This window comes from Hyalella azteca, unplaced genomic scaffold (genome assembly GCF_000764305.2).
Source record: "Hyalella azteca isolate HAZT.00-mixed unplaced genomic scaffold, Hazt_2.0.2 contig14662, whole genome shotgun sequence".
NCBI classification, from domain to species: domain Eukaryota; kingdom Metazoa; phylum Arthropoda; class Malacostraca; order Amphipoda; family Hyalellidae; genus Hyalella; species Hyalella azteca.
In genome coordinates, this window is record NW_025944539.1 from 696,813 (window position 1) to 712,615 (window position 15,803).

General features: G+C 34.7%; 1 protein-coding gene across 1 annotated transcript in view; it reads left to right on the plus strand.

The window, feature by feature from the left end:
* Positions 1-15,803, plus strand: part of LOC108667941 — a 53,356-nt gene that overhangs the window by 28,801 nt on the left and 8,752 nt on the right. Inside the window, exons 15-20 of the mRNA XM_047884126.1 lie at positions 367-508; positions 2,003-2,131; positions 4,811-5,176; positions 5,832-5,897; positions 12,747-12,750; positions 15,532-15,604. Of these exons, the coding sequence (XP_047740082.1) occupies positions 367-508; positions 2,003-2,131; positions 4,811-5,176; positions 5,832-5,897; positions 12,747-12,750; positions 15,532-15,604 (780 nt within the window). The remainder of the gene's footprint in view (positions 1-366; positions 509-2,002; positions 2,132-4,810; positions 5,177-5,831; positions 5,898-12,746; positions 12,751-15,531; positions 15,605-15,803) is intronic.

The window sequence follows — 15,803 nt, forward strand, 5'->3', positions numbered from 1 at the left end:
ATTAGTACATATATTACTAGTACATAATAATAATATTATTATTAATATTATTACATAATAATAATATTAATATTATTAGTACATATATTACTAGTACATAATATATTATGAGTAACAATTACTTCAGGCGAATGTAGCAATTCTATTAATTTCGGTGATTATGCTGGCCGTATTTTTGGCATGGTAAATATAATCATTTCTGTGGCTATGCTTGCCTTATTTTCGTCAATTAAATGTTACTTTTTTTCTAATGTGATTATTTATTTCATGTGATTTAATTATTTACTTATATAATATTTGTGTGATTATGTATTTATTTAATATAACTTAACTGTTTAATAATTGATGTGACTTAATTATTTGTAGGCGGAGAAACGTTCATGCAGAGCCCGCTGTTCAAGAGCCGCGCCGTCCCCTCGGCCGGGGTGTTCTCGGGACGCTCGGGGTCCCGTGGCACCCTCGGCATCCAGGCAGAGCCCCCCGTGGGGGCCTCGCCTGAGCCCATACGGTAAACATTACACTAATTTAATAATTTATTTCTTACCGTATTCTTACCGTATGCGTCATCAATTCTTACCGTCACTAATTCTTAAAGTTTCGGTCATTAATTCTTACCGTATCAGTGAACAATTTTTACCGTATCTGCCATCAATTCTTATCTATCCGTCACCAATTCTAACCGTATCCGTCTTCAATTCTTACCGTATCCGTCACCAATTCTTACCGTATCTGTCACCAATTATTACCGTATCCGTAACCAAGATAAGATCTGCGAATTGGGGGTTCGAGACCCGCAACTGGTTGTGAAAATTCTAGTCGAAATAACGGTTCTATTCCCCGTAATTGTTTCATGAAGCTTTGAGGTTGTTTTTCTTGTAACAATAAAGTAATTTCTGACAATTTCATTGTTGAATTGCATATATTTTTTAGGTCTTCCGTGTGCGTGCTTCGAGTTCATTTTTTTGTGATTTTTGAATGTTGATTAAAAGATTTTCTACGATTACACTCAATTTTTTATTAACTTTCCATTCGTATCATTATTTCTTGCCACTATTCCCGAAACTATACAAATTTTTCAATTTTGGAAATTTTCCCTAATTTTTTAATAAATGATTAATTTCTGGACAGAATTCACCAAAAAAAGAAAGAAAATGAACTGTGTAGTGAGATTATAATATACATTCAAAAGATCATATTATTTTCATTGAGTGCAAGCGCTAATAAAAACCCACATTACTGTTCATGTCATTGATTACCGTAAATGAGAACTAAATTATGAATAGATTCCCAACCGTCATAAAAAATTAACATAAAATTCTCCATAATACCTATTTAATTCAGTCATTTCTAATGTGACCCTATCTTGCACTCTAAAAATTATGTTTGTGTTCACCTGCTATATTTTAATTAATACGTGAAACGTTCCTGTTACATCACTGCGGCGGTAAACATTGCACAGCATTTATTTTTTTAAGCAACATCAACCTAAATTTTTCGTGGCATATTACCTTTCATATGAACAAGAAAACTTCGTATGTTAACTTCATACGCGTGTGTTAATGCCCGTGTTCGAACCTTCGACCGTCTGCGAGAAATGTTTAGCGTTGCTGTAAAATAAATATACGTTATATACTTAATCGTATTATATGAAATTCAACTAGTAAAGTATTAAAAAGTATTAAAAGTATTGTTAAGTATTAAAAATTTTGTTGGCCCGTGCTCGATTCTTCGACCGTCTGCAACATATGTTTAGCATTGCTCTAAAATAAATATACGGTATATACCTATTCGTATAATATGAAATTCAACTATTAAAGTAAATTTTGCTGTTTGAAATAGCATAAATTTACGACTGAGATAGATTCGTGTTGGGTTTTTATTTTGAATGTCATAACATTGTTTTATGATGCATTGCACTGAATGTTGCATTTTTTGAATGTTCTAACATTGCTCTGCGTGTAATATCTAACATCCCCGGGTTGAACCCCCCGACATACCCTAGGAAATCCCGTCGGGAGCGCATCATCCCCATCAGCCTGGAGGGGGATGACGAGGCTACCTCCCCCCCTCCCCTGGACCCCTACTCCTCACCCCCAACCCCCTCTCAACATCAGTCTTCTACTGAACATAGGTAAACATTCTCTGTGGTAAACATTCTCTGTGGTAAACATTCTCTGTTGTGAACATTCTCTGTGGTAAACATTCTCTGTGGTAAACATTCTCTGTTGAAAACATTCTCTGTTGTAAACATTCTCTGTTGTGAACATTCTCTGTTGTAAACATTCTCTGTTGTAAACATTCTCTGTTGTAAACATTCTCTGTTGTAAACATTCTCTGTTGTAAACATTCTCTGTTGTNGACCATCTTTCTGTTATCAGTTACTTACCTCGGGACCATCTTTCTGTTATCAGTTCCTCACCTCTGGACCATCTTTCTGTTATCAGTTCCTCACTTCTGGACCATCTTTCTGTTATCAGTTACTCACATCGGGACCATCTTTCTGTTATCAGTTCCTCACCTCGGAATCATCTTTCTGTTATCAGTCTTTTAACATTGTCCAATTACTCGCTCTGCTCTTTTGATAACATTCATATATTTTTTTCAACCCATGGAACCGTTTTTATTGTTGAAAATATGGAACCGTTTTTATTATGGAACCGTTTTTATCTTCCTTCCAATTGTAGCTCATTCAATTGCAAGGTTGATAATTGAGGATTCGTATTCACTCAACAGGGTTCTCAGGTTCCTGCAGTTGATCTTATTTGTTATAATTAGAAAAGCTTGTAAATTTAAGATTACTTCCAAAGAAACTAGTGAAGTATGAGCTAAATATCTTGTATACTCTGATAGACCTCTTTTAAAAATCGCACTACAACTTAAAGACGTACCTATCATCATTTCCAAAATTGTCACTTATCTATATTTTTTCGAGCGAACACTGACTTTTCAATCCGTTCATTCACGCATTCACGTCTCCGTTTTTGTTCATTTGACCAATTTATACGTTCTGATTACAATAAAGTCATTTTATGATCGCCTCTTATTCATCATTTTATAAGGCATCTTGCCGTTTTTAAAAGTATATTCAATTACGTACATATCAATACAAATTACAAACACCCTCAACTTTTTCATGATTTTAAATTGAATCAAAATTTTCGATACTTTGGTCTTGTTGATATGCTCATGTCACTTAATTAAATGGCGTTCAAGCGATATGAGCTTGAGGGTGTGAATGATGAAAGTTTAGACTGCTTCAGAGTTACCCTGTTTTGTTTTCTCTGTAAGGCATTATTGTTTTTTATTTAATTGCATCACGTTCACTCATGTGTCCTTCTGTTTTATTCTCATCAACCTTGTAATCGTATTTCCTAATTTGTTCAATTTTTTAACCATTACGTTGTTGAAATTTCTTTCAACACTGCTGCCTATCGTAACATGCTTGAGATTTTCGAGAGATATATTTTTTGAATTTTTTGCTACTGTTATTGTTTTTATTTACACATGTAGTGACATTTTTATTTATTTATTAGATATTTTATCCTCCGCTCATTGCTGCTTGATTTATCTTCAGCTTCTACATTAACTCTTTTATCCTTAATTCCTCGCGATTCTCCCCCTCTTCAGTAACGTCAATTGAAAAAAAAAAGAAATTCTTTGGAGTAATAAACCCGCTTTAATGGCTTCAATGTATGTACATTGATTTCATATGTATGTACAATGTAAGGTGTCAATGTATGTACATTTTACATTGATATCTGTATGTACAATGTATGGTATTGATGTATGTATAATTTATAGAATTTCAAGTCCTTGTCGTTTCTGAGGTGACATGCGATAAAGTGACATCTATAAAATGATTGGCTTTATGTTTTAGGAATGTGAAACTATGTACTATTTTGCTCGTGAACAAGGAAATCATTTTACTTCTAAGTCCCGTGATAAATGCCCCAACGGGCATTTATCTCTGATAAATGCCCGTTGTATTGACACACCTCTTATTGACACACCTCTTATTGACACACCTCTTATTGACACACCTCTTATTGACACACCTCTCATTGACACACCTCTTATTGACACACCTCTTATTGACACACCTCTTATTGACACACCTCTTATTGACACACCTCTTATATTCTCTGCCTTGGTACTGGCAACCTTGCACATTATTTATTGTCTTAGCCTTTTTTTTGCTACTGAGATATTCACTCCGAACTTTTTATCATTTCATCTCGAGGTTTATTTTAATTTATGATCTTTTCAGCTTTATTAATATTTCATGTCAAGGCTTATCATAGTTTATTATCATTTTACGGTCATATTGTCATTTATTACCTGATTTTTTCTTTCATTTATTATCATTGCAGAGTCAAATTATCCTTTAACATTTTCTATTATTTCACAGTGACACTATCATATTTCTAGGAGCCTATTATCATCATTTTATCATCTGATATGATGATATTATCATAATTATTATCATATGACAGTAATACCATCACCATATCACCATATTATCATCTGATATGAATATATTATCATCATTATTATCATATGAGAGTAATACGATCATCATATCATCATATTATCATCTGATATAATTATATTATCATCATAATAATCATGTAAGAATAATACGATCATTTCATCGTATCTGATATGATCATATTATCATATTATTGTCATATTAGAGTAATACCATCATCATATTCATCCATCATTATCATCATCATCGTTATCATCTGATATAATGATATCATCATTATTTTTATCATATTAGAGTAATACGATCTTTTCTGTCCCTCAGTCGCGCAGGTCGCACCGTGCCCATCGAGCGCCCGGAGAGCCTGAGCTCCAACGACGAAGACGACGAAGATGAAGAAGATGGCTTCCAAATCCTAACAGCTGAGTCGCTTTTCTCGACACTGCTCAACCGCATGCGTAACCTTACTAAGAAGATGAGTCAGGATGACCCACGTGGTCGACGTATTCACCAGCCGCTGGTGCCTAGTTCGCCCCTGGGGTTTCAGTTCACGACGTCGCCTTTCAGTAGCGGTGGTTTACACGGCATCCACAGCGCGTCCTCGCTGAAGCAACATGATTCCTTTGGTAGCAATGACCCAGGGTCTGGTTTTTGGTCATCGCTTTATTCCTCGCCGAGGGAGCTAAGTAGGTAAGTTTCTGTGACCAGATCTTCATATATTTCTGAGGCCTATATATATTAATATATCTCAATATATCCTAATATATAATCTTAGTATTCGAATATCTGTGATCTTAATATATAATTCCGTGTGTGTCCGGAAACACCGCCGTGAAGTCGAAATAGTTATGAGTAGCGTGCCGACTCGACGGTGACTTGCGTATTGGTTTTAACACAAGGGCTAAAGAGTCGCTCTTTGGTCCGGCTCTAAACTCCTTTGCGTTTGGAGAGAGGAGGAATAAACACGAGGAACTTTTCTTAATATATTGGTGATCTTCGGACGATACACAATTCCTCTGTACAAGGCACACAATTTATTACGTCCAAAAACTCCGGGAAACAGGGTCTCAGCCTCAGGGATACAACGTCGAGGAATCCTAATAAACCACTGAGGACCACAAAAGCGGACAGCAAGGATACGGGTACGAGCCGCACCACAAAACTGACAACCTTACGGGAGTGGACAGCAAGGATACGGGTACGAGCCGTATCACAAAACTGACAACCTTACAGGAGTGGACAGCAAGGATACGGGTACGAGCCGCACCACAAATCTGACAACCTTACAGGAGTGGACAGCAAGGATACGGGTACGATCCGTACCACAAAACTGACGACCTTACAGGGGTGGACAGCAAGGGTACGGGTACGAGCCGTACCACAATGCCGACAACCAACGCAATGATCAGGGGTTCGAGCCCTAATGCACTGCCAAGAACACAGAACCGGGTGGCAGTTACGCCTCAAAAGCACGATCATTGAAGGGTACGATCCTCTAATAAGCCGCTGACAATTTACTCGAGCGCAGAGGTTATTAGCCTCGACCTCGAGGGTGCGATTTGAACGGCTGTTAACCGTCCAACGCAGCCAAAACCTGGAACTATCCAAGAACTTCACCTACGCCGTTATTAGTCCGTTAGAGGCACTCATTAAGAGTTATGCCCAGAACTGCGGTGGAGTTTAAAAATTATTCTTGGAAGCCCAAATTTGGCTCTGCCTGATTCGAGTCGAAACCGTGTCACCCCAACCCAGCACCACTGAGCACACACAACTTCCGATGAGCGCACACAACGAGGGGGTAACTCAGCCAAAATGAGCTTACCTCAACACCCCGTTTACAATGTACAAAACAGACTGTAAACACTTCCTAAGTGCAAAAAAATAGATAATATAATATAATACAATAAAGTCAAGATATTTGCAATCATTTGGCAATCTAATCACAGTTAAAAATCTAATAATATTAAACTAATTCCAAAGCGACCAAACTCTCCATCGTTCACGACAACCTAGCGCGCGTTATAACGAGGTTAGGAGCAGCTCGACCAATAACGTTGGAACTACACCTTGTCTCGTTCCAAGATACTAAATCCTACAAACACCACAGCTAGACAAGATTCCATATTACGGTCACGAAATAAATATTTGTTTACGCATTACTTAGTCATAAATAAATGAAACCCTTGAGTTAACAAAATAATACCACAGTTCAACAACATTGAATGCCGCTGTCTCAAAATCAAAAATACAATCGCATTATTTAGTCTTATTTTAACGTAATATATAGCATCAAACTCTAGTCTTAAAACGAAGTCGGATCTTACTAGTTCAGCCAATACTACGTTCTCAAAAAAATTATTTCATAAAATTCGGGTTCCGTCACACGTGTAAGAGTAACAGTGATTATTTCTCACATTGCTTTCGCTTTCGTGTACAAATATCTTAATATATCCTAATATATAATCTTAATATTCGAATATCTGTGATCTTAATATATAATTCCGTTTATCAGTGATTATTTCTCACATTGCTTTCGTTTCGTGTACAAATTACTGTGCTTTTAGTATATTTGTACTGTTCCCTGTACTTAATTAGTTACGTTTCTCACGGTTTGTTTGTCATTTTTCTTAAGATTTCTTAAAGTCATGTGAATACTACCTATGATGTCCCGATTTTTTCTTAGCCAATTAGTATTTTCGTCAAGTTATATCTCGTTCAAATGATACTGATGTGAAAATTTCTTCAATTTTCTAGACATTTTGATACTGACTTTTGTATTACAATTTTATATTTTGATTGTTTAAAATCGCATCGTAGAAGTATATTGCCGCATCGACTTTAAAAAAAAAAGTACCGCAAACTGGACCAGTACATCACTTTTTTGCCTGCTGAATTGTCCACGCAATTCGAAGTGAAAACGGAATTCAAAATTACTAAAATTTGCACGATGTTCTCAGCGAAATTTTGAGCAAAATATTTACAAACTTGTCTCGCAATCTTGAATTAACTCACGGTTTGGACTTTGGCCAAATATAACGCTACACTTTTAGCTCGTGTGTGTCACCCTGACCCAGTTTTAACCGACGAAATAGCGTAGCGTATCAGGGCTACGTCCTATCTCCGCTCGTGCTGTGGGTAAATGTGTGTCGCTATTAGGACAATTATACAGGGTGTACCAGAATTAACTGACCCTTTTAATTTGTTAATAAATAAAAAACTAAGAACGTTATGAAGTTGAAACTTGTTTTATTTAAAAGAAGAACATTTTTATGGTAATATTGTATCCTAGTTAGTACTGATATACTAAGTTAATGAGGTTAATTAATGAGTCTTCTTAGTACTGATATACTAGGTTAGTGAGGTTAATTAATGAGTCTTCTGGGTACTGATATACTAGGTTAATGAGGTTAATTAATGAGTTTCCTGGGCACTGATGTACTAGGTTAATGAGGTTAATTAATGAATTTCCTGGGCACTGATGTACTAGGTTAATGAGGTTAACTAATGAGTCTTCTGAGTACTGATAAACTAGGTTAATGAGGTTAATTAATGAGTCTTATGAGTACTGATGTACTAGGTTAATGAGGTCAATTAATGAGTCTCGTGGGTACTGATGTACTAGGTTAATGAGGTTAATTAATGAGTCTTATGAGTACTGATGTACTAGGTTAATGAGGTTAACTAACGAGTTTTATTTATGAGTACTGATGCACTAGGTTAATGAGGTTAATTAATGAGTCTTTGAAATTAGACTTGCGTGATGTTGGCCACTAAATATTATTATATTAATTTATTTACCAATTTATTTTCGTATAAATTTATAAATTGAATTAAAATTAAGTTTAGCAAATGGGATATAAAAAGATCTATGTTTGAGCATAGCCTTTATTGGACCGCCTTACTTTACGGTCTGCACTACGGCAATGGAGGTAAAGCTTATAATATTCTCATGTTTAACCTTTCACAGTTAAATTTCCTTTTATATCTCAAAAAGTAATGAATATTTTAAATAATTTTGACTGAAATCAAATTATGCAGACCAGAGTTCACATCTAAATATCACAATTGACATTTCGGTTTTCAAATAAAGCTCTTTTTCGTAAAGGCTAAGGGTTATTGCTAATTTCTAGGCTGTTACTAAATTGATGTAATTTTGTATCTTAACGAAATGCAGAAAAAAAAGAAGTATGACATATCAAATTTTGATTTTTAAAAGCCGCCGCTGTACCAAAAGTTATCTGTCACTGTGAAGGGTTAAACTAAAGGGTCATATGAAATTGAATTAACGTTGATTATACGTTGTTTCAACATAATCAACTCGTTATCAACGTTGTTTCAACGTCATTTGCTTCTTGGGAAATATCTCGCATGAAAACATCGATGTTGTGCAGTGGTTAGTGGTAGTTCGGTGTTGGAGGCGAAGTTCGCTGATTCTTCAAATATTTTGCCTCGTACACAAAATAGTCTGTACACAAAAATAAGTTGGATTTAATCCTTTTTCAAATTTGGTATTATTTCCGAGCTGCTGGTAATTCCAAGTCATATGTACCTTGAGTTAACGGACTTGGAACTGCCCCGAGTCTACTTGACTTTTGGTTATTGTTTCTATTATTGACATTGTCAGTTCGTATATTAATTCACGACCGTTATTGTTCTATATTGTATATAAACGTTTTAAACGGAAAAACTTGATCCCGATGAGAATATTTTTTTACTATTAAATTCTAATTAGTTTCATGAAATCGACGCCGAATTAATGACTGTGGCCAGATGTGAGAAGAGGCTGCCGAACCTCCAGCACATTATAGAGTGTGTTAATACATTGTATACGCCTGATTATAGAGCGTGTTAATACATTGTATACGCCTACATATACAAAGAATAAAAAGTAGCTACATTGTTCAAACAAAAATGATCTAAGGGAGTCTCAAATCTGATTTCTGTTGGCCCTAGTAATAAACATAAACAAAGGTTAAGAAGTAGCTACATTTTTCAAACAAAAATGATCAAAGGGAGTCTCATTCAGTACAGTGTATTTAAGCTACTTTTTTAATTCATTCAATGTTTATTCTTTAATGTTATTTAGTTTCAGCTCAAACGTCAGAGAGCATATATATGATCCTAAGTCAAGTAATATACTTAGTGCAACAAGTGAAAAAGTTAGACTACAATCGCACCACTTATTAAATCATCAGATAGAACAACTATTGAAAAATGAAAATATTGAAGGAAAGGTCTAGAAAACTCCAGAGTAGTTCATTTGAAAACTGAGATTGTTTCAATTTGTAAATATCGTGAAATTTGATTATATAAAACCGGTTGACCTTGATAACCCGAAAAAAACGTCGTTATTCTCAGGTCATTCGATTTCTGCCCACCTCGTAAATTTATCTACAATTTTAAAGGTTACCTTAAAATTTTTTGGCATTTGTTTCGTTTTTGAGGTACATTGAAATAGCATGAAACTTCTTGAGTTTCATTGTCGTTTTGCAGTAGATATCAAATCACCAACACCCAGTCTTTTTTTCAATCATTGCTGCACCGAGAATGCATGTGAAAGATTCCGAGGGGAACACTTTTCGACAAAGATTTAAAACGAAGATTAATAGGATCTTATGTTGTCAGCCTCATTTATAACTTTAATTGAGATAATAATATTCAGAGTAATGATCCGATTAATTAATTACCTAATTAACTAAATTTGACAAAATTTAAATCGGAGTTTTCTGTTTTCCATTTTTTAGAATTTGTACATCTTTGTTTTGAGTAAACCACGGGAATGATGAGAAAACTCTTAATTTTGATTATTATTTGGATCAAAATATTTAATAATTCGAATAAACTTGAGTTAACGCGTTGTCTGGACGCAACCTCGACTGTCATGACGCCACAGGGAGTGAGATTTACTCACAGTTTTCTTTCAGTGAGGGTCGAACGGCAGTCTCTTCTCTCCTGGTCAAAAAAAAAAAAAAACAAGTTTGCTTCATAAAATAGGGATATGATTTATAAAATTGTTTAAATTTTCGACCGGATATTATGATGAAAAGTTATAGTTGTTATAAAATTTTAAACTTTAATGATTTCACTCGCATATACGATAACATGGAGATTTTCATTTATATTTTTAATTATTGGACTTGATCTTTTTAATATTTCAAATCAGTATTCAATGATTGTTCATGTTTAAAACCATTTACAATACTGAACTCCGCCTGTAAAATACATATTTTATTGAGTCGTGGAAGTTTTTAATGAATGATGTTGCTGATTATGATGAAATGTTTTTTATCTATATTTTGGTGGCAAAATAATGTATGAGAAAGATATCTTTCACGTCCATTCTCGATGCGGCGTAGCAGGCTAGCGAGGCACTCGAACAGCGCAAGATGGAAAGCCCTATCTCTCAAAAAGAAATAAGAAATTTATTTGAAACTAATTGACACACTTGTGTTGATTAGGCTAAATTTAGAAGGAGTTATTGCTTGATATTTACCTTCTGAGATAATCTTGTTACAGCGTCTTGATACAATTGATTGAGCAGTGCACGTATAAATATTTTCAATGCCGTAAGATGAATGCAAATTAATAGTTTTTTAATTAATGTTTATGAATATACCTACAATATGCAATATCGCAAAAAATGCTTCCCAATAATTCGCTTGGAAAGTTTAATTTTCACTGAATGCGAAACAGAAGCTCTTCTTTTCGAGCAAAAAGTTTAAATGTTCTAGATTATTTTATAAAAACATTAATCAAATTATGAATATTTAAAAGCTAATAATTAGAATTTTATTGTCTTTTATTAAAAGGTCAACAGAAATCAGGAGACCATTCCCTAACTAAAGCCCTGTATTGATAACTGCATTTTTCCTCTCTACATGCTCGCTTTCTCATCCGTGTTAACCCATACATAACTGTGTGTAGCGTGAATATGTTATATCCATTTCTCCTAACAGTGCGCAACATAGCCATAACGACGCTAGCATCGGACGAAGAACAGTGATGTCCTCGCTTCAAACTACCGATCGCAGGAACAGTACGAAATAACTTCAGTTTGTGATTCGCGACCCCGAAATTGAAACCCAAGCATATATAGCAACTCAAGCACTATGGATGATTTTGTTCATCGGGGAGTTGGTTAATCCCGTATTTTCAAAAGTGACACTGTTTGAGATTTTCCCTGAAATTTTCAAATGTGTCATCGCATTGACGCAGTTGATATGATGTTTACCGTATGCATGCAACAGCTGTGGTATGAAGATGACACGCTCGTCAATATGATCAAAGTGTATGGTTGCGACGGCATTTAAGTCTATGGTGCCGATAGCTTTAAAGTTAATGGTTCCGACAGCTTTCAAGTCTATGGTCACGATAGCTTTTAAGTCTATGGTCACGACAGCTTTTAAGTAATGGTCACGATAGCTTTTAAGTTAATGGTTCCGACAGTTTTTAAGCCAATGGTCCCGACAGCTTTCAAGTTTATGGTCACGACAGCTTTTAAGTTATGGTCACGATAGCTTTTAAGTTAATGGTTCCGACAGTTTTTAAGTCAATGGTCCCGACAGCTTTCAAGTTAATGGTCCCGACAGCTTTCAAGTTATGGTCACGACAGCTTTCAAGTTATGGTCACGACAGCTTTCAAGTTATGGTCACGACAGCTTTTAAGTTATGGTCCCGACAGCTTTCAAGTTAATGGTCCCGACAGCTTTTAAGTCTGAGGTTCCGACTGCTTTTAAGTCTATGGTCCCGACAGCTTGAAAGATAATTGTTCTGATAGATTTTACCCTCGGTCAATGGGAGCGACGAGTGAGGCAATTTTTAATCGCATATAAGTTTGCAATGATATCGGAGTGCATGGTTGAAAGCAATCAAAATTATTACATAAAAATACTTATGTAATTATTCTTTTCTCCTCAACGTAAAATGTTGAAAAAGTAAATGTTGCTTCAACGAAAAATGTTGAAATATTGAATTGCCAACCAGAAGAATAGGTTACACAGCCTTCATTTAATATAGTTTGTACTGAATTACCAACCAGAAGAATAATTATATAAACATTTCATCAGACCAGAAACATTGACTGACGACCGCCCAGAAATTGTAAATGATGATTTTTATGTCTTGATAACTTAAACAACCTGGCGATCTCGTGGCCTGCTGTAAATACAAGATGATAGTGAATTAAATGTTGATACTTGTGAAGTGAACTTCTAGTTAATTGTGTGAAATAAGGAAATCTTAATTGATATGTATTTTATAGGAGTGTAAGATGGGAAGATCCGCAAACGCGGGAAATTTCTTTATAGTTTATAACTATGAAACTGGAATTTATACGATATTTAGGATATTGTTGACAATTTGTCAGTGATGCCAGCCTATTATGTGGCCATTAGAGTATATTAAGAGAGGCTCTATTGATACCATTATGAAGGGAAAGAACATTTATTATTAATATTGACGTTTAATGGTGGCGATGATGGATGGCCGAAGGTCGTTCACCGAAGATTTTCTTCATGGTAATGCGTTGAAGTAAATAACAATAAGTAAATAATATAAGTTACAGTCTGTAAATTTTTCGATACATGATTTACAGTACATATCTGTTACTTTTTGTGCCAACAATAACTATGTCAGCCATTACTTGCCTGTAATATTTAAAATTTTCACGCGTTTTTTTCACGTAATAATTCTAATTCATCAGTCTCGATGGAAAACCAGCTCATATACGTTGGCATAAATATATTATTATTCACGATAAGCGTTGCAAACCTCGTTGTTGCGTTGCACGTGATTTTTTGGCCTGGGCTTGTTTGTTCGTAGCTTATTTACAATAGCCTTTCTCCGCTCAAAGCAAATACAATATGCAACGGGTGACTCCACGACAATATTTGATGTTAGTTAACATCAATTCGATGTTGTAGGATCGTATTTAATGTGCTTGGTTAATGGCATACAATGTCAGTTGTGTTGTCACATGACTTGGTATCAATGTTTCCTCTGAATGGTATGCTATCGAAATTAGCATATATACCAATTCATTGCTCGGTCACTGTCTACAGTATGTCATTTCATTAGTGCCATTGTTTTGAAGATAATCAAGAGATTGCGTTCGAATTGCGTTATTTTTAATTGTTGAAAATTATATTTTAAATGGCTTTCGTGCAATAACATCTGCCTCGACGAACTGTCAACTAAAAATGATTGTTAAAACCTCGCAACCACTTAACTGTTTGTCAAACTTTAGGCTCTCCTTTTTAAAATATTTAAAGATTCTCTATCTCAATTTCGTACGAAAACTTATTTAAATGCAAATATTGCCTCAATTTTTATAAGTAACGAAACAGATTCTACAGTAGCTCAAGTGCTTTTGTTTAAGATGCCTAAATTCATTTAAATTGCGTGTCTCACAAGATGTGCAGAAAAGTGCACTTATTTGTGCAAACAACTGAATTTATGCTTGCTTGCTGAAACTCATGAATTTTTTTACCCTGGACACGAATTTGTTCGATAATAACAACCTTGCAGCCTGAATACGGTAAAATTACAATATTTTCACTGAGTTAAATTTTAACTTCGGTTTGCCATTCTTGTGGGTTTTTAAAAACCACATTCTCTACTATCCAATTAATACTTCTCATTAACTCGTGAACAAGTTTGAATATATCGTCCAGTCTCAAATGTATATATGTGTGTGAAGACCCCAATCTCTGCAAATGTTATAATTTCTTCATCACACAAGAATAAATGTGTATGAGGTCGATGAGTTCACTTTTATTAGTTTGGAATTATTATTTCAGTTGTGTTATGATGTCTAATGTACACATTTTTAGCGCATTTTTACATTCATGGAAAAAATGCACTATTGTGCTCGCCATGTCCGTCTGTCCGTCCGTCCGTGACCTCAAGTTTTCGTCGACGAGAAAATGCGCTCTCTGTTACTCACTGCAGTGAGTACTGAGTTATATTTTTTTTACATGTGAATGAAGTGCCATGCTAGACGGTCATAGCTGTGATGCGCTGAAAGTGCCAAAACGAGCGGAAATGAGACGTCTTGTTAAATGTATTATTCGAATTTTTAACGAGACATAGTCATTCGTTTTAATCTTTATGAGCGATATGCTGCTGCTCGAACTTTTGTAAGTAATATTAGTTGTTTGAAAAAATTAAATAAACTATACTTAGATATTTTAAATTTCGTTAGACAAAATTTTTTTGGGTTATGGAAAAGAAACGGAAGAGAAAATCCTTGCGTTAAAATTTTTGTTATTTTATGATAAGACCTGAAAGCTTGTCATGTAGCAATGTTATTAAAAATAAACATTTTTGAATCCCCTTCTACTTGAAAATATTTCATACCATGTACTATGCAGAAACTTTTTTTTATAAATATTTACGTATGTGAAACTAATAAAATTTTCCTCGATGTTGCATGACGTTTTCTGTTTCCTTTTGATTTTAATTTAACTTACTCGTTCAACAAGTAGAACTCATTAGCTAGATTCTGAACTGTAATTAATCTTCGTAAATAACTATAGATTTATTTATTTAAAGCTTATGATAAAAAATCGTGTGGCTATAGAATCTAACTCTCACACGGAATAAAATTTTGCATGTAGACTGTATAACTTACGTTTGTGAGTGTGAAAATACGTACATCTGAAAAATGCTGGGCTGTGCTCGTCTTATTTGTCATTATTTGTCTTAAATTATTAATGCGTTCCTTATCAACGTACTATTGATGTTATGTTACAGTTAGTCACGTTTAATCCCTCCCGAGAGAGTTTTTGCCCGTTTAAGAGATAATGTTTGGGTTTATCTTTCCTAATTTAAAAATTAACTATTTTTATACACTCAAAATGAAAATATCTTCTATTCAAACTTGAATGACATTTTTTTAATTTATTCGCTGAAACTGTTTTATATTCATCTAGAAACTGAAATCTGAGCGTGAGAAACAATTTTTGTTCACTTGTTAGAACTTTTATTAATAACATCCAAGTTATTCTGGATTTTTTTTCGTTTTCTTGATGTGTGGTAAATTGTAGATAACAAGTTCCGTGTGCTGTAACAACCAACAAATTCTTCACTGCCAAACTCCCTCCATAAGCGGTTCACAAGGTGAGTGAAACCAGCATAATTTGTTTTAAAAGAAACAAATCAGGCACATTCATGTTTCTGCTGCTTTATCCTGTGGAAAATTAGGTGGGTAGCTTTGGTTTGAGAATACAGGTCAGCATTTACCGTGATAAATGCACAGTAGATTATTTATATCGAGACACTTTGGTACAACGATTTCTGCTATATCATGATTGTAAAA